The 22282-nt window shown below is 37.7% G+C and overlaps 1 protein-coding gene across 1 annotated transcript in view; it reads left to right on the top strand.

The window, feature by feature from the left end:
• The window catches only part of CFTR (CF transmembrane conductance regulator), a 345866-nt gene that overhangs the window by 151210 nt on the left and 172374 nt on the right, over window positions 1-22282 (top strand). The window contains exons 8-10 of the mRNA XM_053716685.1: window positions 2728-2974; window positions 19305-19397; window positions 19478-19660. Coding sequence (XP_053572660.1) covers window positions 2728-2974; window positions 19305-19397; window positions 19478-19660 — 523 coding nt within the window. The remainder of the gene's footprint in view (window positions 1-2727; window positions 2975-19304; window positions 19398-19477; window positions 19661-22282) is intronic.

Here is a 22282-nt window from a genome sequence, read left to right as displayed (position 1 = left end):
ATTCACATAGAGAAAGCCGATTATTTACGGCTATAGAATTTTGACAACCGGAAGTAGTTTGGCGCACTACTTCCGCCACTTAGCACATTTGGAACGCATTATGCGTTCCAACACCGGTAATTTTGGCGCCAGCACAGGTAGTGGTTTGAAATGATTTTGAGTGAGTATGTCACTATTTAAGAGTTTGTTTGTTTTCACTTTATTTATGCTGATGAAGGAGGCAAGACCTCCGAAAACGTTACAGAAATAAAAGTAACCTGTTTATGAAAGTCCTGAGAGTGCATTTTCTTTTGGCTGCATATCTTCTACAAATTTGCACCCAGGCATTTTTCCTTTGTGGGCGAGTTTTGGTGTTTTGGATACCTATATATATATATATATATATATATATATATATATATATATATATATATATATATATATATATATATTTACGTGTTTATTTGTGTATAGACTGCAATGTAAAGGAACTTTTCAGTGCCTTTTTTTTTCTAACACCCCACACCCTCCACTTTTAACCCCTTATAACTGATTTTAGCAGTTATTTTTTTAAAATAAAGATGTTATTTCATTTTTTTATTTTCAAAAACAACACACCACTGTGTTTTGGGGGCTATTGTGGGACAATTTCTGATCTCTGGTTCATTTTCTGGCTGGTTATCACATGCCCATAAATTGGCATATTAGCGCTCCACTTGTAATCCAGCCCTAAACAAGTTAAATTCCTCTAATCTTCAGATTGATTTTACAACAAAGAAATTATATAAGAATGATATAAGAACATTAATTCTGTAATTATCAAATCTCTCATTTAATGCCGTTTAGACAATAATATATATAACTATAAAACACTGAAAAGCTGTTTGCAGTTAAAGGGATAGTTAACACTATGTAATCACAAGACAGTTCAGTTGTGTTGCTATAGAATAACATATCAGCCAATCTTAACATTGTTAAATGAAATTAACAACCTTTTTACTGCAATTAGTTTTCAATAGCCAAACTCCACCCACAATTTTCCTTGTTTAGATGAGCCAATCTGGGCTTTAGTCTACAGACAAAAAGGCTAATCGCCGTGAAAACGTTAGTATTAGGTACTCTGTTTTACAGCTGCTATCAGTTAAAGCCAATTAGTAAAATATAGGTAGTAGGGTTAGCATTGAGAGGTCAACAGGGGGATTTCAAGTTCTGGGAATTAGAAAACTTTAGAAAAAACACTTGACAAAACAAATATACAAACATGCATACAGTTATAGAATACTGCTTAAAATAGGTAAAAATCTCAACAGGTCAAAGGTGCAGAATTTTAAAGTTCTAAATTCCTATGAAATGCAGAAAGTCTGGAGCATATACTACTGTTTTTTTAACCTGCAACCTACTACACAAGAGTTTGCAGAAGGTTATGTACATGTGGTCCTAACTCACCATAGAAATAATATAAACATAGTCAAGGGGCTTTTCAAGGGGTATTTTCATGGACTGCTTTAAAATAGATAGAAAATGTAATTTTGATAAGATTACAGTGCTGACTTTCTGGGACAGGAAGGTGAGGGGAACTTGTGGCCAGTGACACACTGGTAGTTTGTGAGTGGGGTCATGTCAGAAGGGAAGGACTGCTGATGTGCAATGAGCAGGACTGAGCATGTCACAGATGGGGATTAGCGTAGTTGGGCATGTCATGGGCGGAGCCATTGCAGTACCATGAAGCCAGAACATTTGCCCTGATGGGGAATCTGTGAAAGAGGGGGGGGGGGGGTTCCACCTGTGAAAATCACACAATATCTGGGCCAATTGAGAGCTCTGGTGCAACGCTTATAAAATATTTACTAGCAAATAGTGGTCCCTGCAGTGCTGAATTATTGATCTATAGTTTTTATATGGTAAATGACCTGTGTCCATTTAAGAAGCTATAAATCTACCAGTTTTGCCACTGATAGTGTTAGACAATGTGTAGTCAATTTCTTTCACTTGACCAGCCAGGCAAAGTGCCCATACAAAGCTGCTTGCTCTGCCTAACAATTAGTTAGTTCTTTGTGCAGAGATGATAAAATAAAAGGGATGTGGAGTATAGGTCTAACCTATGTGTTCCTAACATGTTTATTTGTCTGAAACTAGTACATAAACACATTCAGTTAAAGGGACAGTCTAGTCAAAATTAAACTTTCATTATTCAGGTAGGGCATGTAATTTTAAACATCTTTTCAATTTACTTTTATCATCAAATTTGCTTTGTTTTCTTGGCATTCTTTGTTCAAAGCTAAACCTAGGTAGGCTCATATGCTAATTTCTAAGCCTTTGAAGGCCACCTCCTATTTCAGTGCATTTTGATATTTTTTTTACAGCTAGACAGCCCTAGTTCCTCTTTGGCATATAGATAACATTGTGCTCACTATCATGCAGTTATTTATTAATCAACACTGAGTGGCTAAAATTCAAGTCTGTCAAAAGCACTGAGATAAGGGTGCAGTCTACAGAGGCTTAGATACAAGGTAATCACAGAGGTAAAAATGATAGTAATATAACCATGTTGGTTATGCAAAACTGGAGAATGGGTAATAAAGGGATTATCTATATTTTAAACAACAAGACTGTAAACAATAAAGTGTAGACAATTAACATTCTGGAGTAGTCTGTCCCTTTAAATATTCTTGCACAGACCAATCAGTATTGAATCATTGCATTGTTGGTATTTAGAATTCTCAAGCATTGTTCTCTTTGTTGACACAGGACTGAGCTAAAGCTTACACGGAAAGCTGCCTATGTGAGATACTTCAACAGCTCTGCCTTCTTCTTCTCTGGGTTTTTTGTGGTGTTTCTGTCTGTGCTGCCTCAGGCGTTAATAAATGGAATAGCACTGCGCAAAATCTTTACCACAATTTCATTCAGCATTGTCCTTCGTATGGCAGTTACTAGACAGTTCCCCTGGGCTGTACAGACCTGGTACGACTCACTGGGTGTTATCAATAAAATACAGGTAGGCGTGGACTATGTACCATATTTAATTACACACATATATTGTACATAATGTAAAATCTTCCACAGTATCATCAAATTTAAATTATAAGTAATTTTTGTGTTTGGTTATTTATGATATATACACCTGTTTAGCGTCATTAGATTTAGTATTTAATGTACTTTTAATCTATCTATCTATCTATCTATCTATCTATCTATCTATCTATTTATCTATCTATCTATCTATCTATCTATCTATCTATCTATCTATCTATCTATCTATCTATCTATCTAATCTGTCTAACTTTCTGCCTGTCTGTCTATATCCAGACATATCCCTAAATAACACAGTTAGGCCCCACATATTGACCACCCATTACCCACCACTCCTGCACTGACTCTGGCCATAGACCAATGTTCCCTCTAATTTTTTTGAGCAGTGTGCGCAACAATTTTGACCTGTGCAATTTTTGGCCAAGTGACTAAAAGGTTTGCACACTATTCTTGAGCATAGTCAAACTTAAAAATATTGTAAAAGTACTAAAACTCTCTTACACACACACATAGATTATCTCTCATATACACATGGAAACATTCACACACACATTCTCACATAGAGACGTAGGGGCCTATTTATCAAAGCGTCAACTGAAAATACGCTTGAATTCCGTGTCGTAATTGTTGCGCGATTGATCCGCCGTAGTTATCAAAGCGTCAAGATCGGCAAATGTTGAACTTTGTGACGTAAAATACGATCCCGCAATCTCAATCCGACACAGATCGATGCTTGCATCATTACAAATGTTCCGACTTCAGATTCGACTCTATTTGAGCCTTTTCCAAATTTATTAAACATTTAACAGGTACGCTCGCGTGTATTCCTTGAGGTCGCAGATGCCATAGAACTCAATGGGAGTCGGAAAACACAGAAGGCTTATGTTCGATGCTGCAAGAGAATGAAGAATATTACATAATAAAAGTAAATTAGAAACTTTATTAAACCTTTCTAATTCAAACAATATTATTGCTACACATTGGCCTCTACTTATCAAGCCATCTACTTTCCTGCATTCGCCGGCACCAATACGCTCGCCTAAGATCGCCTAACATCGCTGCCGCGGACCTGAATACGTTCTACAAAATTATCAAGAAAGCTGTCAAAAGCCGTACACCAAGTACGGAGCGATGAGCAGCGGACTGTTGTTAACTAACAGTCATCGATCTCGCTGCTCTTCGGCTTATTCGCAGCTTTCTTTGTACCCTGTCACTAAGCACCCACACTATACTATACTGTTTTACCCCCTATACCGCCGCTCCCGGAGCCCACCACACCTAAATAAAGTTATTAACCCCTAAACCGCCGCTCCCGGAGCCCACCGCAACTCTGATAAAGTGTTTAACCCCTAAACCACCGCTCCCGGAGCCCACCGCAACTCTAATAAAGTGTTTAACCCCTAAACCGCCGTTCCCTGAGCCCACCGCCACCTACATTATACATATTAACCCCTAATCTGCCCCCCCTACACCACCGCCACCTACATTATACTTATTAACCCCTAAACCGCCGCTACCGGACCCCGCCGCAACTAAATAAAATGTTTAACCCCTAATGTTTAACCCCTAAACTGCCGCAACCTACATTAAGTTTATTAACCCCTAATCTGACCCCCCTACACCGCCGCCACCTACATTTAATTTATTAACCCCTAATCTGCCCCCCCACACCACCGCCACCTACATTAAATTTATTAACCCCTAATCTGTCCCCCCCCTACACCGCCGCCACCTACATTAAATTTATTAACCCCTAATCTCCCGCCCCCAACGTCGCCGCCACTATTTTAAATTTATTAACCCCTAAACCTAAGTCTAACCCTAACCCTAACACCCCCTAACTTAAATATAATTTAAATTAATCTAAATAAATATTCCTATCATGAAATAAATTATACCTATTTAAAACTAAATACTTACCTATAAAATAAACCCTAAGATAGCTACAATATAACTAATAGTTACATTGTAGGTAGCTTAGTATTTATTTTTATTTGACAGGCATTAAGGTAGGAAAAATCCTATTGGCTGATGCAATCAGTCAATAGGATTGAGCTCGCATTCTATTGGCTGTTCCAATCAGCCAATAGCATGCAAGCTCAATCCTATTGGCTGATTGGATCAGCCAATAGGATTGAACTTCAATCCTATTGGCTGATTGCATCAGCCAATAGGATTTTTCCTACCTTAATTCCGATTGGCTGATAGAATGTTGGGGGCGGGAGATTAGGGGTTAATAAATTTAATGTAGGTGGCGGCGGGGTCCAGGAGCAGCAGTTTAGGGGTTAAACATTTTATTTAGTTGTGGCGGGGTCCCGGAGCGGCGGTTTAGGGGTTAAACATTTTATTTAGTTGCGGCGGGGTCCGGGAGCAGCGGTGTAGGGGTTAAACATTTTATTTAGTTGCGGCGGGGTCCGGGAGCGGCAGTTTAGGGGTTAAACATTTTATTTAGGTGGCGGTGGTGTAGGGACGGCAGATTAGGGGTTAATAAGTATAATGTAGGTGGCGGCAGTGTAGGTGGGGCAGATTAGGGGTGTTTAGACTCGGGGTACATGTTAGGGGGTTAGGTGTATACATTTCCCATAGGAATCAATGGGATATCGGGCAGCAGCGAACATACGCTTTCGCTGCTGTCAGACTCCCATTGATTCCTATGGCATCCGCCGCCTCCAGGGCGGCGTATTGAAAACTAGGTACGTTGGGCCGGAATAGTGGCGAGCGTACCTGCTAGTTTTTTGATAACTAGCAAATGTAGTCAGATTGTGCCGAACTTGCGTTCGGAACTTCTGTAGTGACATAACCATCAATCTGTTTATCTGACTGAGTACGGCGGATCGTATGTTACGTCACTATATTCTACTTTTGCCGGTCTGTAGGGTTTGATAACTATGGCGAATCAGGCTCGCCACAAATATGCAGCGGAATTCCAGCGTATTTGCGGTTGACAGCTTGATAAATAGAAGCCATTGGGTGCACTAGTAGATATAGGGATACAAATAAAATACACTACTACTTATGGATTATGTTAAATTTTGTCTCTCATTACAAAGCAAGGGGATAATATTTCTCCAAATTTATTGAAAACTTTCCCCCCAAACTTGTCGCACTTATAGATATAGAGATAAAAATTAAATACAAATCATAATATAGCTAACTTCCTTTTTATTTTTTTGGAAAAATCTATTTGCACCATGTTTAAGCCATGTAATACAAGTCCCACTCTCCACTTTGCGCCATATTTGACTTAACACTTTTTGCACCAATTATGACGCAAACTAATTTTTCCACCACTTTCAATTGGAATATGCATAATCACATGATTTATGGCATCAGCCAGTCTGATTCAAATACACATTATAAACTATCACTAACAAATCAAATTGCTTGATACTTGTGTCATTGATCACTCATCAGAATTTATAAGTGCCATTTGTTACATTGTGTATTGTTACATTGTGTATTATACTTTCAAAGTATGTATATGTGAAATTAGTATTAAAGATAAACATTGATGCTGACATTGGAAACCCAGTGTAATATTTTAGACAAGGATTTTAAAATTTGAATTGATGTTTTATTCAATATAATCTTAAATTGATAGCTCAAAGGGATAGCCCACCTAACTTTAAACTGTCATGATTCAGATACAGCAGAAATTAAAATCACCTCTTTACTGTCATGCTATTTTCAGTGTGTTTCTTCCTTCTCTTGAATTTTTTTTTCAGTAAGAAATGTCATCTTATATGCCAGCCCATTTTATAACAACTGTGAAGGGGTGGTTTTTAAAACTAGATTGCAATCAGGAGGGGTTACACAGGTACAGAGAGAAAACTGGCCCAGCTCTTAAAATATCCATTGATTGCAAATAAATACAAATGATACCCTGACTACATTATATATTATATTTGCAATTATTCCTGCTCAGAATAATAATACATTTACACTATATACATATAGTGGCATAAATAAACACAGAGATATAAAAGTCAACATTGTTTCAAACAAAAAAAGGAATTTAGGGACATGTAAATAATATATGTTTGCTAAAGATTTCTGACATAACACACACACACACATATATATATATACAGTATATATATATATATATTTTTATATATATATATATATATATATATATACACACAAGTGTGTGCAAAGATATATGTACAAATTCTAGCATTAATAATCATTTATAAAAATAAAATATGAGCTAAAAGTATATCATGACTTCTAGAAATACAAATACACATTCATTTATGTGAAAGTATCATATAAGATATTTTTGTATAACAAATCAATTTAAAATAACTTTCTATGAGATATTGTTTGTTGAGCTATAAATCTATCTATTTCTTGTACATTAACATATGAAAAATAAAAGATTAGCTTTAGAGAAATGTGCTTGTTCATGGACAGTAGTGAAATTATATAAATAAAGTTGGGAAAAACCCAAATAACTGCGACATCGGTGACTGTTAGTTAACACCAGTCCGATGCTCTTCTGTTTTTGAGGGCTTTTTTGATAAATAAGGAGATTGTATTCAGATCCGCGGCAGCGATGTTTGGCGATGTCTGGCGAGAGTATTGAAGCCGACGAATGCAACATAGTTGACTCTTTGATAAATAGGCCCCACAGTCGCTCTCTCTCTCTCTCTCTCTCTCTCTCTCTCTCACACTCACACACACACAACTGAAACACAGTCTCTCTTACACATATACACCCTATAATGCTTCTTATATGGTTGCTGCAACTAAAATCACCAACAGCCTCTTTAATACCCACAATAAGTCACCAAAAATAGCCAATTTCAGATTTTTCAGATTTTTCTTTCTGAAAAATTATACTTTTTTTTAATTTTAAAACATTTCCAGTTATGTAGTGATGAACAACTCTTCTAATTACGTGTTTGCAGCCTTTATATATTTTTCCAGAATAAGGATTTATTTTCTGCCTTTTCCCCTTATATTCCGCCATATAAATTGCACAGGAGCAGGGAGCTAGCTGCTAATTGGTGGCTGTATATACAGTCGTATGCAAAAGTTTAGGCACCCCTGACTATTTCCATGATTTTTATTTAAAAATAATTGGGTGTTTGGATCAGCAATTTCATTTTGATCTATCAAATAACTGAAGGACACAGTAATATTTCAGTAGTGAAATGAGAAATTGTGCAATATGCATCGAAACGAAATTAGACAGGTGCATTAATTTGGGCACCCCAACAGAAATATTGCATCAATATTTAAAGGGACAGTCTACCATAGAATTGTTATTGTTTTAAAAGATAGATAATCCCTTTATTACCCATTCCCTAGTTTTGCATAACCAACACAGTTATATTATTATACTTTTTACCTCTGTGTATCTAGAAACCTTCTTCCAGCCCCCTGATCACATGACTGTGACTGTTTATTATCTATTGTCTTGCATTTAGCATTGTGTTGTGCTAGATCTTAAATAACCCCCTGTGCCTGAACACAGTGTTATCTATATGGCCCATGTGTACTTTCTGCCTCTTTGTGTTGAAAAGAGATTTAAAAAGCATGTGATAAGAGGCAGCCCTAACTAAGAATACCAAGAGAAAAAAGCAAATTTGATGATAAAAGTAAATTGGAAAGTTGATTAAAATTAAAAGTCCTATCTGAATAATGAAAGTTTAGTTTATACTAGACTGTCCCTTTAATAGAGCCTCCTTTAGCAGAAATAACACCCTCCAGACGCTGTAATGGATATCTGGATTCTGGATGAAGGTATTTTGGACCATTCCTCCTTGCAAAACATCTCCAGTTCAGTTAGGTTTGATGGTTGCCGAGCATGGACATCCTGCTTCAAATCACCCCACAGATTTTCAATGATATTCAGTTCTGGGGACTGGGATTACCATTCCAGAACATTGTACTTGTTCCTCTGCATAAATGCCATAATAGATTTTCAGCAGTGTTTTGGGTCGTTGTCTTGTTGAAATATCCAGCCCCGGCCTAACTTCAACTTTGTGACTGATTCCTCAACATTATTCTCAAATATCTGCTGATATTGAGTGGAATCCATGCAACCCTCAACTTTAACAAGATTCCCAGTACCGACACTGTCCACACAGCCCCACAGCATGATGGAACATCCACCAAATTTTACTGTGGGTAGCAAGTGTTTGTCTTGGAATGCTGTGTTCTTGCATAACGCCCCTTGTTATGACCAAATAAATCAATCTTTGTTTCATCAGTCCATAGCACCTTTTTCCAAAATGAAGCTGGCTTGTCTAAATGTGCGTTTGTGGCATGTGTGCAGAAAAGGCTTCTTCCGCAACACTCTCCCATACAGCTTCTCTTTGTGCAAAGTGCGCTGAATTGTTGAACGATGCACAGTGACACCATCTGCAGCAATATGATGTTGTAGGTCTTTGGAGGTGGTCTGTGGGCTGTTTTTGACCGTTCTCACCATCCTTTGCCTTTGCCTCTCCGATATTTTACTTGGACTGCCACTTCTGGCCTTAACAAGAACTGTGCCTGTGGTCTTCTATTTCCTCACTATGTTCCTCACAGTGGACACTGACAGCTTAAATCTATGCAATAGCTTTTTTTTTAGCCTTCCCCTAAACCATAATGTTGAACAATCTTTGTTTTCAGGTCATTTGAAAGTTGTTTTGAGGCCCCCATGTTGCCACTCTTCAGAGGAGAGTCAAAGAGAAAAACAACTTGCAATTGGCCACCTTAAATACCCTTACTCATGATTGGATGCATCTGTCTATGAAGTTCAAGGCTTAATGGGCTCACCAAACCAATTGTGTGTTGCAATTAATCAGTACTATGTAGTTACAGGTATTCAAATCAACAAAATGACAAGGGTGCCCAAATTTATGCACCTGTCTAATTTAGTTTTGATGCATATTGCACATTTTCTGTTAATCCAATAAATCTCATTTCACTACTAAAAATATTACTGTGTCCTTCAGTTATTTGATAGATCAAAATGAAATTGCTGATCCAAACACCCAATTATTTAAAAATGAAAATCATGGAAATTGTCAGGGGTGCCTAAACTTTTGCCTCTTGTTATTGGTTCACCAGATGTGTTCAGCTATTACCATGTAGTGCATTGCTGCTCCTTCAACAAGAGATTCTAACATAGTTAAGTAATTTGATAATAGAAATAAAACAGAAATGTGTTTAAAGGGACAGTCTACAATATAATAGTTATTGCTTTAAAAGATAGATAATTTCTTTATTAACCAACACAGTTATATAAATATACTTTTCTTCATAAATGGAAAGAGTCCACAGCTGCATTAATTACTTTTGGGAAATAAGAACCTGGCCACCAGGAGGAGGCAAAGACACCCCAGCCACAGGCTTAAATACTCCTCCCACTTCCCTCATCCCCCAGTCATTCTGCCGAGGAACAAGGAGCAGCAGAAGAAATACCAGGGTGAAAAGGTGCCAGAAGAATAGAAAATAAAGACGCCCCACAGAAAAAATACAGATGGGGAGCTGTGGACTCTTTCCATCTGAAGAAAAGAAAATTATCAGGTAAGCATAATTTAAGCTTTTCTTCATAAATGGAAAGAGTCCACAGTTGCATTCATTACTTTTGGGAAAACAATACCCAAGCTATAGAGGACACTGAATGCAAAGTGTCAGAAGTTTGTTTTCGTCTCTTATGGAGGGTAGTACTCTTCGACATGGGACGGGAGTTTTAAGTAATCCTGTGAGTCTCAGTGAGGGCTTGGATGAAAGTTAGAGTCCGGAGACGCAGGAAGAGTCTTTCTGCAAAACCATCCCGACTCATTTTAACACCTCCACAAGCATTCTGCGTTGTTGAACTTCGCTTAGCTGCCTGCTTTCTTCTCTCAAGTCCATGGCAGAGGCGAGGCTACTATCCGTCACACTTAAAGGGCCGTGTTCCTGTTCCATGGCGTAGATTCCGGTAAGATCGTTTCATTTTACTTCTTCATGAATGTACTGTAACTCATTTGTTCCTGCAAACTCACATAAAAAATACAGGGTCTCAGTGGGACTCCTTTAGTATCTTGGAATCAAGGGTTAATATCTCCTGAGGGGGATTATTGAACTGGAGTTTTTTTAATCATGCTTGTTATGCGATTCAATCTGCTTATGTGTAGTGTTAACTGGGCTCGTGGCTTGGAACATAATGGCCTGTTGAAGTGATGCGACCTTACAGTCGGGCGCACTTTTTTGGATTCTACGGTTCACCTTGTGACTGTGTGTGTTTATGTTCTGGTCTCCCATTTCCGCATTCCAGATTGTGTGGCAATGGAAAATTCTAGTCCGCTGGTGTCTGGTACATAGGAGCTGGTGAGTGCCCCAGCCATTGTGGGTGTCAGTTGCCGTTTAAATTGCTTTATATATAGTACATTTTTGGGTATCCTTTATCCAGTTATGGAGGATGCTGATGTTGAGATTGGTCAACTTTCTGATTCAGATTCTTCATTCTGTGAAGAATGTGAATTGGCCCCTTTGACTCAGGTCAGTCAGTTATGTTCTTTAGGCAGTCCTAGAGCGCCTTGTTCCTCGGGCTTGGGTATTCAAGGGACTGCTGAGCCATCTGCCTCAGGGGGCCCTGTCCTCCAGGAGGCGAGTTCTCTACCGCTCCTTACTGCTACACATGCGGGTAACCCAGGTTATGTGTTTCCCTCCTCGGAGGGTGGATTGTTCCCCCCGGAGGTTGTGGCACGTTTTCGCTTTTACAGACTTTTGGTGCTTGCGCATCTACAAAGTCCAGATGTTTATTTGCGATTATGCTCGTGCCCAATTGCCCCAGGTCTCTCAGCCACTGGAGGGTACGTACTGTTCCCTGCGGGTGTAACTGTTCCTGAGTGTTGTGCCTTTCATTACAGGCGGCCTCGCTTTTGTGTTTTTCTCAGGCACGTTTTTGAGCTGTTTGGGGACCCTATCCTTCTTGGGTATGGGACTCATCAGTCTCCTCCTTTGATTTGCTCACCTTGTTAGACATGGGGGGATGAAGTAATCTCCTTTAAGTCTTGTTATCGAGATCCTTCCCAGTTTTGTTGGAAGAAAAGGGTTTCCGTTAGGCTGGTCCTGCAGATCTTCTGTTCTTCTTGGGCGTTAACCCTCGGGTTGCCTAATATTTTATTTTATCCGGTTAGGATGAATTTTATTTATCATGCTATGTTTCCTGTGGGAACTTAAAAATATCTGGGATCGATTTGTCTGTTTTTCTTCCTCTCTGAGGGCGGATTTAGCCAGCTTGGCAGTTATGGCCCTGTTTGCAGGCAGGTCCTGCTTGGGTTCAGATCTTCTGTCTCGCGGCTTAGTCAGACACGTGGCACCTATCATACCTTGCTGGTCAGGTCGGGGGTGCCGAGTGCTCTTAGCATTATTTAGTTTTCTTGTTATTTGTTTTACAAGTTTCAGCTAAGCATTCTCAAGAGGACCTGTGGGTCTGTGCGGCTCTCGGGATTGTTTCAGTCCTAAATAGCCGTTTCTCTGGTGACTTTGTCAGTGAATATTACTGCGTCACTCTCTGTTGCTTCCGATACCCTCGGAACCTAGAGTATTCCTTTCGACGTGGTGGGAAAATGAGAGGGTTTAGTGCCTCTTTTCCGGCAGTCGGGGCGGTGTTGCTTTAGGAAATTGTCCTTTTTGGATTTGTTCCTTTAGTGGTTCTTCTTCATTGAGACCTCTGGATTTTGTCTGTTTCTCCTAGCAGATGTTTTATCTGGTTTGGGGACTGGTCTGCTCTTTGAGTTGTTCCTTTCCATCTGGGGAGCTGCTGGCTCCGCATTGAGACTTTGTCGGGTGGCTTTGCTAGATCCCTTGGGTCTATCGCCTGCTCGATTGTCTTTAGGTTGACGTGCCTGTGTCCATTTTTCCGCACTTTTGGGGGCGGGTTTTGGAGTTCCTTTTGGTTCCCTTGCTTCAGATCTGCCGCTGCTTGGGCTGGTCCGGCTAGGTGTAGAATCTGAGATCTGTTGTTCTTCCTCAGGTCTTGGGGGTGACAGTGGACCTTGTTTTTTGAGGTTCTGTGCCTATCCCCCTTTGTGATCTGTGAGTAGGCTTGGCAGCCTGGATTGCCTGGAGAGTGTCCTCTGTCTTGGAGGTTGGGCAATCTGCTATTTGCTCTGCCATTTCTTCATTAAAGATAGTGTTTTCTCCGTGTCTCCAATGGATGGCAGCGTGTTACTGGACTCAGATGTTTATTTCTGAGTTTACTACTTGTACTTTGCTGTTGACTCAGTCTCTGAGTTTTGACGTTTTGAGGACTTTGTCTTCAGTTGTCTTTTCAATGCTGTTGCACAATGTTTGGGGGATGTTTCTTCTCCTTGATGATGCCCGGTTGCTCCTTGTGGGTTGGGCGTTGTCTCCCCTTGTTCTCAGGATCCATTCGGGTCTCAGTGGATTGGCCTTCCTTTGAAGGGAGTTTTTCCTTTATGGATTTTGTTGTACCTTTGGGTGTCTCTTTGGCTTACCCTTGTCCTCTTCCTTTTGTGGATTTTGGTACTGTACTAGGTAGGGTTGTGTGGGGACCGACTGCTGGGCGACGGTTCTCCTGGAGGAGTGTTGGCTCAGTGAGTTTGTTTGCGGCCTCTGGTTAGGCTTTCATACTATCTGCGGCCCAGTGTCCTTGGGGCCTTTTCCTTCTAGTTTTTTTGTCCGGCTCCGACGAAGTGGGGTTTGGTTGGGTTGTGTTTTTTTCAGGCCTTGTGCCCTCAGAATGGGCCGCCTATTGTACCCTCCCGTATTTGCATTCAGGGTCCTCTATAGCTTGGGTATTGTTTTCCCAAAAGTAATGAATGCAGCTGTGGACTCTTTCCATTTATGAAGAAAAAGTTAAATTATGCTTACCTGATAATTTTCTTTTCTTCAGATGGAAAGAGTCTACAGCTCCCCACCCATATTTTTTCTGTGGGGCGTCTTTATTTTCTATTCTTCTGGCACCTTTTCACCCTGCTATTTCTTCTACTGTTCCTTGTTCCTCGGCAGAATGACTGGGGGATGAGGGAAGTAGGAGGAGTATTTAAGCCTTTGGCTTTGGTGTCTTTGCCTCCTCCTGGTGGCCAGGTTCGTATTTCCCAAAAGTAATGAATGCAGCTGTGGACTCTTTCCATCTGAAAAAAAGAAAATGATCAGGTAAGCATAATTTAAGTTTTTTTTACCTCTGTGATTACCTTGTATCTATGCATCTTCTGACAGCCCCCTGATCACACGACTTTTTATTTAATATCTATTGACTTGCATTTAGTACTGTGTAACTCTTAAATAACTCCTCAGGCGTGAACACAATGTTATCTATATGGCCCACATGAACTAGCAGTCTCCTTTTGTGAAAAGCAAATACAAAAGCATGTACTAAGAGGCTGTCTGTCGTGGCTTAGAAACAGGCAGAAATTTAGAGGTTTAAATGTTATAAAGTATATTAATATATCAATGTTGGTTGTGCATAGCTGGAGAAGGGTTAGTAAAGGCGTTAACTCTCTTTTTAAACAATAACAATTTTAGTGTAGACTGTTCCTTTAAACTTGTATACTCTATCTGAATAATGAAAAAATTGTGTTTCATATCCCTTTAACTCTCCCGATGCCTTGACACTGCATTCTCCTTGCAGTGTTGATATAAATACAGTCTGTGCTGTGCATATAAAATAAAACATCCCATCCTGTCCCGTCATTCTCAATGAGTGGGATAGCCGTAGGCTGAGGAGCCTGTGGTTTTAATTTTGGATTTGATATTTTACATATATTTCATGCATTTTATAAATCTGGTAAGGTCAAGAATATGCCCTGAAACAATTACAGGAATGATATAGAAGTGATTGTTTTCAAACATTCAAAAATAATGTTGTAGATTAAAGGGACATAATACTCATATGCTAAATCACTTGAAACTGATGCAGTATAACTATAAAAAGCTGACAGGAAAATATCACCTGAGCATCTCTATGTAAAAAGTAAAGTAAAAGTAAAGTATTTTATTATTTATGAAACCTATAAGAGGGCATTTTAGAATGTATTACAGCATTTAAAAAGGAAGAAAAACATCTCTGTGCTAAAAAAACCAAAACATTTTTGTTTTCATGCATTCAAGGGAATTTTACTGTCCTCCAATAGAGATGTCGGAGTTACCCTTATTAAATTCTGTGTCACAGATCAGTTCTGTACTTTCTGTTAGTTCTATAATATAAATAAACAGCTTTAATTTTTTTCATGCAAAAATATTTTGCATGAACCAGGGAGCCACTGTCACCTTGGTTTAGAGTCCACGAGACATCATAATGCACACTCAATACAAATAGAGCAAATCTAGCTACATGAAACAAAATTTGTAGCTAGATTTGCTCTATTTGTATTGAGCGTGCATTATGGCTCTCTTGTTGGTCTTGAGTTAATGTTTATCCTTTTAAGCAAACTTAATTTAAAGTAACAATGGTGTTGGGTGTTTGTTTTCACTGTACTTTGTATATATATATTGTTTGCATATATGTTTCTTTCTTTCACAGATTTACTTTGTCTTGAAGAAGGCTCTAATGTGAGCCGAAACATCGACTCTGTCCTTGATGACTTGTTGTGGCTCAGATTAAACACATATTGTGTTACAAAAAACCCTGAGAGTGCCCTTCACTTCCACATATAATTGTATATGAACACTGAGGATTGCACCCAGGTGGTTGACACATTGCCAAGGCTGGAGTGCTGGGACACCTGCTACTTGTGTATATATATATATATATATATATATATATACATACTGTATATATACAGTGGATATAAAAAGTCTACACACCCCTGTTAAAATGTCAGGTTTCTGTGATGTAAAAAAATGAGACAAAGATAAATCATTTCAGAACTTTTTCCACCTTTATTGTGACCTATAAACTGTACAACTCAATTGAAAAACAAACTGAAATCTTTTAGGTAAAGGGAAATAGAAATAATAAAAAAAAAAATAATATGGTTGCATAATTATATACTTTATTGAAGCATCTTTTGATTTTATTACAGCACTCAGTCTTTTTGGGTATGAGTTTTTCAGCATGGCACATCTTGACTTGGCAAGATTTGTCCACTCTTCTTTGCAAAAACATTCTAAATCTGTCAGAATGTGAGGGCATCTCCTGTGCACAGCCCTCTTCAGATCACTCCACAGTTTTTTAATTGGATTCAGGTCTGGGCTCTGGCTGGGCCATCCCAAAACTTTTATCTTCTTCTGGTGAAGCCATTCCTTTGTTGATTTGGATGTATGCTTTGGGTCGTTGTCATAATGAAAGATAAAGTTCCTCTTCATGTTCAGCTTTCATGCAGAAGCTTGAAGGTTTTGTGCCAATATTGTCTGGTATTTGGAACTGTTTATTATTCCCTCTACCTTGACTAAGGCCCCAGTTCCAGCTGAAGAAAAACAGCCGAAAAGCATGATGCTGACACCACCATGCTTCACTGTGGTTATGGTGTTCTTTTGGTGATATGCATTGCAGTGTTGTTTTTGCGACAAACATATCTTTTGGAATTATGGCCAAAAAGTTCAACTTTGGTTTCATCAGACCAGAGCACCTTTTGCAACATGCTTTTGGGAAACTTCAGATGTGTTTTTGCAAAATTTAGCCAGGCTTGGATGTTTTTTTTTGTAAGAAAAGGCTTCCATCTTGCCACTCTACCCCATAGCCCAGACATATGAAGAATACGTGCGATTGTTGTCACATGTACCACACAGCCAGTACTTGCCAGATATTCCTGCAGCTCCTTTAATGTTGCTGTAGGCCTCTTGTCAGCCTCCCAGACCAGTTTTCTTCTCGTCTTTTCATCAATTTTGGAGGGACATCCAGTTCTTGGTAATGTCACTGTTGCACCATATTTTCTTCACTTGATGATGACTGTCTTCATTGTGTTCCATGGTATATCTAATGCCTTGGAAATTCTTTTGTACCCTTCTCCTGACTGGTACCTTTTAACAATGAGATCCCTCTGATGCTTTAGAAGCTCTCTGCGGACCATGGCTTTTGTGTAGGATGCAACTAACAAAATGTCAGGAAAGACCTACTAGAACAGCTGAACTTTATTTGGGGATAATCAGAGGCACTTTAAATGATGACAGCTGTGTACTGACTCCTATTTAACATGATTTTGAATGTGATTGCTTAATTCTGAACCCAGCTACAACCCCAGTTATAAAAGGGTGTTCACACTTAAAGGGACACTGAACCCAAATTTTTTCTTTTGCGGTTCAGATAGAGCATGCAATTTTAAGCAACTTTCAAATTTACTCCTATTGTCAAATTTTCTTAATTCTCTTGGTATCTTTATTTGAAAAGCAAGAATGTAAGTTTAGATGCCGGCCCATTTTTGGTGAACAACCTGGGTTGTCCTTGCTGATTGGTGGATTAATTTAACCGACCAATAAACAAGTGCTGTCCATGGTTCTGATCCAAAAAATAGCTCAGATACCATCTTTTTGAAATAAAGATAGCAAGAGAACAAAGAAAAATTGATAATAGGAGTAAATTAGAAAGTTGCTTAAAATTACATGCTCTGTCTGAATCATGAAAGAAAAAAATTGGGTTCAGTGTCCCTTTAAGCAAACATATTATTTTATTTTTTTATTTTTATTTCCCTTTACCTAAAATATTTCAGTTTGTTTTTCAATTGAGTTTTACAGTTTATAGGTCACATTAAAGGTGGAAAAAGTTCTGAAATGATTTATCTTTGTCTCATTTTTTTACATCACAGAAACCTGACATTTTAACAGGGGTGTGTAGACTTTTTATATCCACTGTATATATAGTCCAATGCAATGACAGCACTCACTGGATTTTCAATAAAAATAGCTTTTATTAGAAAAGTTTAAAAATAAAGATCCATGACGTTTGGTTGCCCACTGGCACCTTTATCAAATGGTATCACCCAGCTTAAGAACAGATGAACAGTCCTGACATCCGGGAAACAGAATATATATATATCATTGGAATGAGGCTACTAAATTTGTGGGCTGACTCATAGATCTAAAACATATTTGTCAAGTTCTGGTTCATAGAAGTGTATTAAAGGGACATTCCAGCCAACATTGGAATCCACATGGATGTATTTCAGTTTTGAATAGAAGCATTTTTGTAATTATTAAATGCTTCTAATAAAAGCTATAGCTGATTTAAAAGGGTATTTAAGTATGCACAGTGCACCAGCATTTTAAACACAGCATTTGCTCAGAGATCCTAAGGTGCTTGTGTCATCTGGTAATTACTCAATTTGTTAATTGCTAACTTAGTATAAGCCCCACTGGCGCTCTGAGAAGCTGCAGTATTTAAAATGCTGGTGCACTGAGAATATCTAGCTATGCTTCACATGCACATGCAGAGAAAAATGTTAACACTAAAACAGTGATAGAAGCATTTTTGCTAATACATGTATATTGCACATATGTTTCTATTCAAAGATGTAACTCATCTATGTGCATTTAAATTTTGATTGGAATGTCCCTTTCAATTTAATACCCTTAGGAAATACTACATTTTGTACAGACCATATATTCAGAAATGGAAGGGAAGGGGGTGCGTACTGATTTATTTGTGCAAAAAATTACTTCTTTGTACTCAAATATTTTAAAAGTGAATTAAATGTACAATTGCTACAGATGGACATCATTGTGTTATATAAAATTAAAATAAATAAATAATTCTGTTAATATTTGCCCTTCTTTCCTGTTTTATAGATAATAGACTTGTATCAAATTTCCAAAGTAATCAGTATAGCTAGTTATTTGTTATTAGCATTGTTTGAATGTATTTGAGCTAAACTAACACATAAAGCTAGCATATATTACATCAGCATCGGAACTCTGTACTGCAAAAGATCAGTATACAAAACTAATGTTTTAAAAACATTTAAACTAGAAAAATTGCATTGTTTTGCAGTCCAGAAACATACCCTTTAAAATCCCTTCTAAAGATAACAAATATAAATGAGCGTTGTGATAAAACAATCTTTTTCTTAGACCATAGCAGCGTTAGGTTTTTGACTTCTAGAATACATTTTTCAATCACTTGTAAGAATAAAAAAAAATAGTATTTAAATTACTGGAAAAGGGGACAAAATAAATAATATATATTGCTAATGCTCCTTTACTGCACCTAATTAAACATTTTTATAGGGGATCCAATTTATGTTTTTTGGTCTTTTTAAACAGATATGTTCAGAGTTTTGTCCCATTACTTCTAAATTATATTGAGTACATATGTCATGGCAGAAAATCCTGTGAAACAGGACTGGCATTACAGTATTAATATATGAAAATACAACAATGTGTTCTTAAAGATTTTTGTATATAACCAACAGGATTTCCTGCAAAAAGAAGAACATAAATCTTTGGAATATAATTTAACAACCACGGAGGTTGCAATGGAGAATGTTACAGCGTCTTGGGATGAGGTCAGTATATCAAACTATTCTTTATAATTTTAATCCTCCCTTTTTTGATTAGGAACACTTATTTCTAAAATTTCTTTTAGGGTATTGGTGAGTTTTTTGAAAAAGCAAAACTTGAAGCAAATGGAGGTACGGTATCGAACGACGAGCCAAACTTGTTCTTTGGCAATTTTTCACTACATGTCACACCAGTCCTTTCAGATATCAATTTTAAAATAGAAAAAGGAGAGTTACTAGCAGTTGCTGGATCAACGGGAGCTGGAAAGGTAATATTATAGCATATAATATATAATGTATCATTATCATTTGCATTTTGATAAATTCCTGTTTAAATGACTGTGCTAAAATTATAGCGATCAACAATGTTTATGGAAGATGGTGCAACAGTATTAAAGGCATGATTCAGATAGAGCATGTAATTCTAAGACACTTTTAAATTCACTTCTTTTATCAAATGTGCTTCCTTCTTTTGGTATCCCTTGTTGAAAAAGAATACACACATATCCCACACTTGTTGGAGCTAGCTGCTGATTGGTGTCTGCACACATTGGTATCTTGTGAGTGGCTAACTAGATGTGTTCATCTAGCTGCTATGCTATTTCTTCAGCAAAGGATAAGAAGAGAATTAAGTAAATTTGATAATTTAAGTAAATTGGAAAGGTGATTACAATTGTTTGTTCTATGCAAATTATGAAATAAACTTTTGGTGTTTCTTGTCCCCTTAAATGTCGAAACATTTGCTCATGAGATTATTGGAGGACTATTGACTGGTTAGGGTTAAATTTGGATGCCAGAGAAGGCCGCAAACAATGTCAGGCAGTGAAGGGGTTTGCACTACTTCCCCACTTGTGAGCTACAGTTTTTGATGCACTCATGGATGTTTTTTTTCTTAAAAGTTTGGGATGCTAACAAAGCTAAAATATGAAGGTAAAATATAAATTCCTGGTTTCCTTATCAACACCCCTATTTTCTCATTCATTAGCACTTTATTTGTCTTGGTTCCTACATGCTAATACCTGCACATTTGGCTAGATTACAAGTGTAGTGGCAAACTTATTAACACTGTGGAGCACTAACATTGTTTGAGTGCAAAAGACAAAGTTGTTTTTTATTGCTCAAGCATGTTCTTGTGCGCACTATCCTCTGCATGTTAGATAGTTTGGGTGCTCTAAATCCCTTACGTAATAGACCTCATGGTGGTGCACATTAAAGGGACAGTTCACTGTAAAATTGCTTTTCCCTGAATATGTTCATGGATAATTGGGAACAAAGCTGGTAAACAGAAAATCCACTCTTTGGGTAGTTATGTGCTATACTATTTTAATGAAAGTTAATCATAGAAGACTTCACACATATACACATATACTGTATATATACACATCTTTGACCCATTCCCAGTCCCTCCCATTATATACCATATCCGTTTAATTCTACCAAAGAAAAATAATCTTGAATAAACCTTTGTTTCCTTAGTATTGATTTAATTATTAGCACGAGAAGTTATTTAAGAGTTAGCACAACACAGTACTAAATGCAAGGCAATAGATTTTAAATAGTCACAGTCATGTGATCAGGGGGCTGTCAGAAGATTCTTAGATACAAGGTAATCACATAGGTAAAAAGTATATTATTATAACTGTGTTGGTTACGCAAAACTGGGGAATGGGTAATAAAAGGATTATCTATCTTTTAAAACAATAAAAATTCTATTGTAGACTGCCCCTTTAAAGGGACAGTCTACACCAGAATTTTTATTGTTTTAAAAGATAGATAATCCCTTTATTACCCATTTCCCAGTTTTGCATAACCAACACAGTTATAATAATATACTTTTAACCTCTGTGATTATCTTTTATCTAAGCCTCTGCAAGATGCCCCTTTTTTCAGTTCTTTTGACAGACTTGCAGTCTAGCCAATCAGTGCCTGCTCCCAGATAACTTCACGTGCACGAGCACAGTGTTATCTATATGAAATATGTGAACTAACACCCTCTAGTGGTGAAAAACTGTTAAAATGCAATCTGAAAGAGGTGGGCTTCAAGGTCTAAGAAATTAGCATATGAACCTCCCAGGTTAAGCTTTCAACTAAGAATACCAAGAGAACAAAGCAAAATTGGTGCTAAAAGTAAATTGGAAAATTGTTTTAAATTACATGCTCTATCTGAATCATGAAAGTTTATTTTGGTCTAGACTGTCCCTTTAATACTATCATGTAAAATGGAGGACCAACTGCATTATTTTCGAGATACAAATATAATAAAGCAGCCGAATATAATACAAGCAACAAAATAGCCAACCAGAAAGGACAATAACATACCGGAAGCCTTCTGGATCTGATTTTCACTGGCCGACTCAGCAATCTTATTGTCATTAGTAACAGGAGATGGTGGCTCTTCAAGTTGTACAGTTATTGTTTTCAGTTCTGTTTCTTGGCATTTGTTCTGCTGTTTTAACAGCGTATGTTCTGGATGACTTTGTTTGCCGTTTCCATCACCACACTGTACCCAAAATATTTCTTTTGTGATTCAGACAGGGCATGCAATTTTAAGCAACTTTCTAATTTACTCCTATTATCAATTTTTCATCATTCTCTTGCTATCTTTATTTGAAAAAGAAGGCATCTAAGCTTTTTGTTTTAGTTCAGACTTTGGACAGCACTTTTTAATTGGTGGCTGAATTTATCCACCAATCAGCGAGAACAACCCAGGTTGTTCACCAAAAATGGTCCGGCATCTAAACTTACATTCTTGCATTCCAAATAAAGATAACAAGAGAATGAAGAAAATTTGATAATAGGAGTCAATTAGAAAGTTGCTTAAAATGTCACGCTCTATCCGAATCACGAAAGAAAACATTTGGGTTCAGTGTCCCTTTAAAACGTTCATTTTC

The sequence above is a fragment of the Bombina bombina genome, chromosome 6, assembly GCF_027579735.1.
Source record: "Bombina bombina isolate aBomBom1 chromosome 6, aBomBom1.pri, whole genome shotgun sequence".
NCBI lineage: Eukaryota > Metazoa > Chordata > Amphibia > Anura > Bombinatoridae > Bombina > Bombina bombina.
This window is presented reverse-complemented; position numbering and strand designations above follow the sequence as displayed.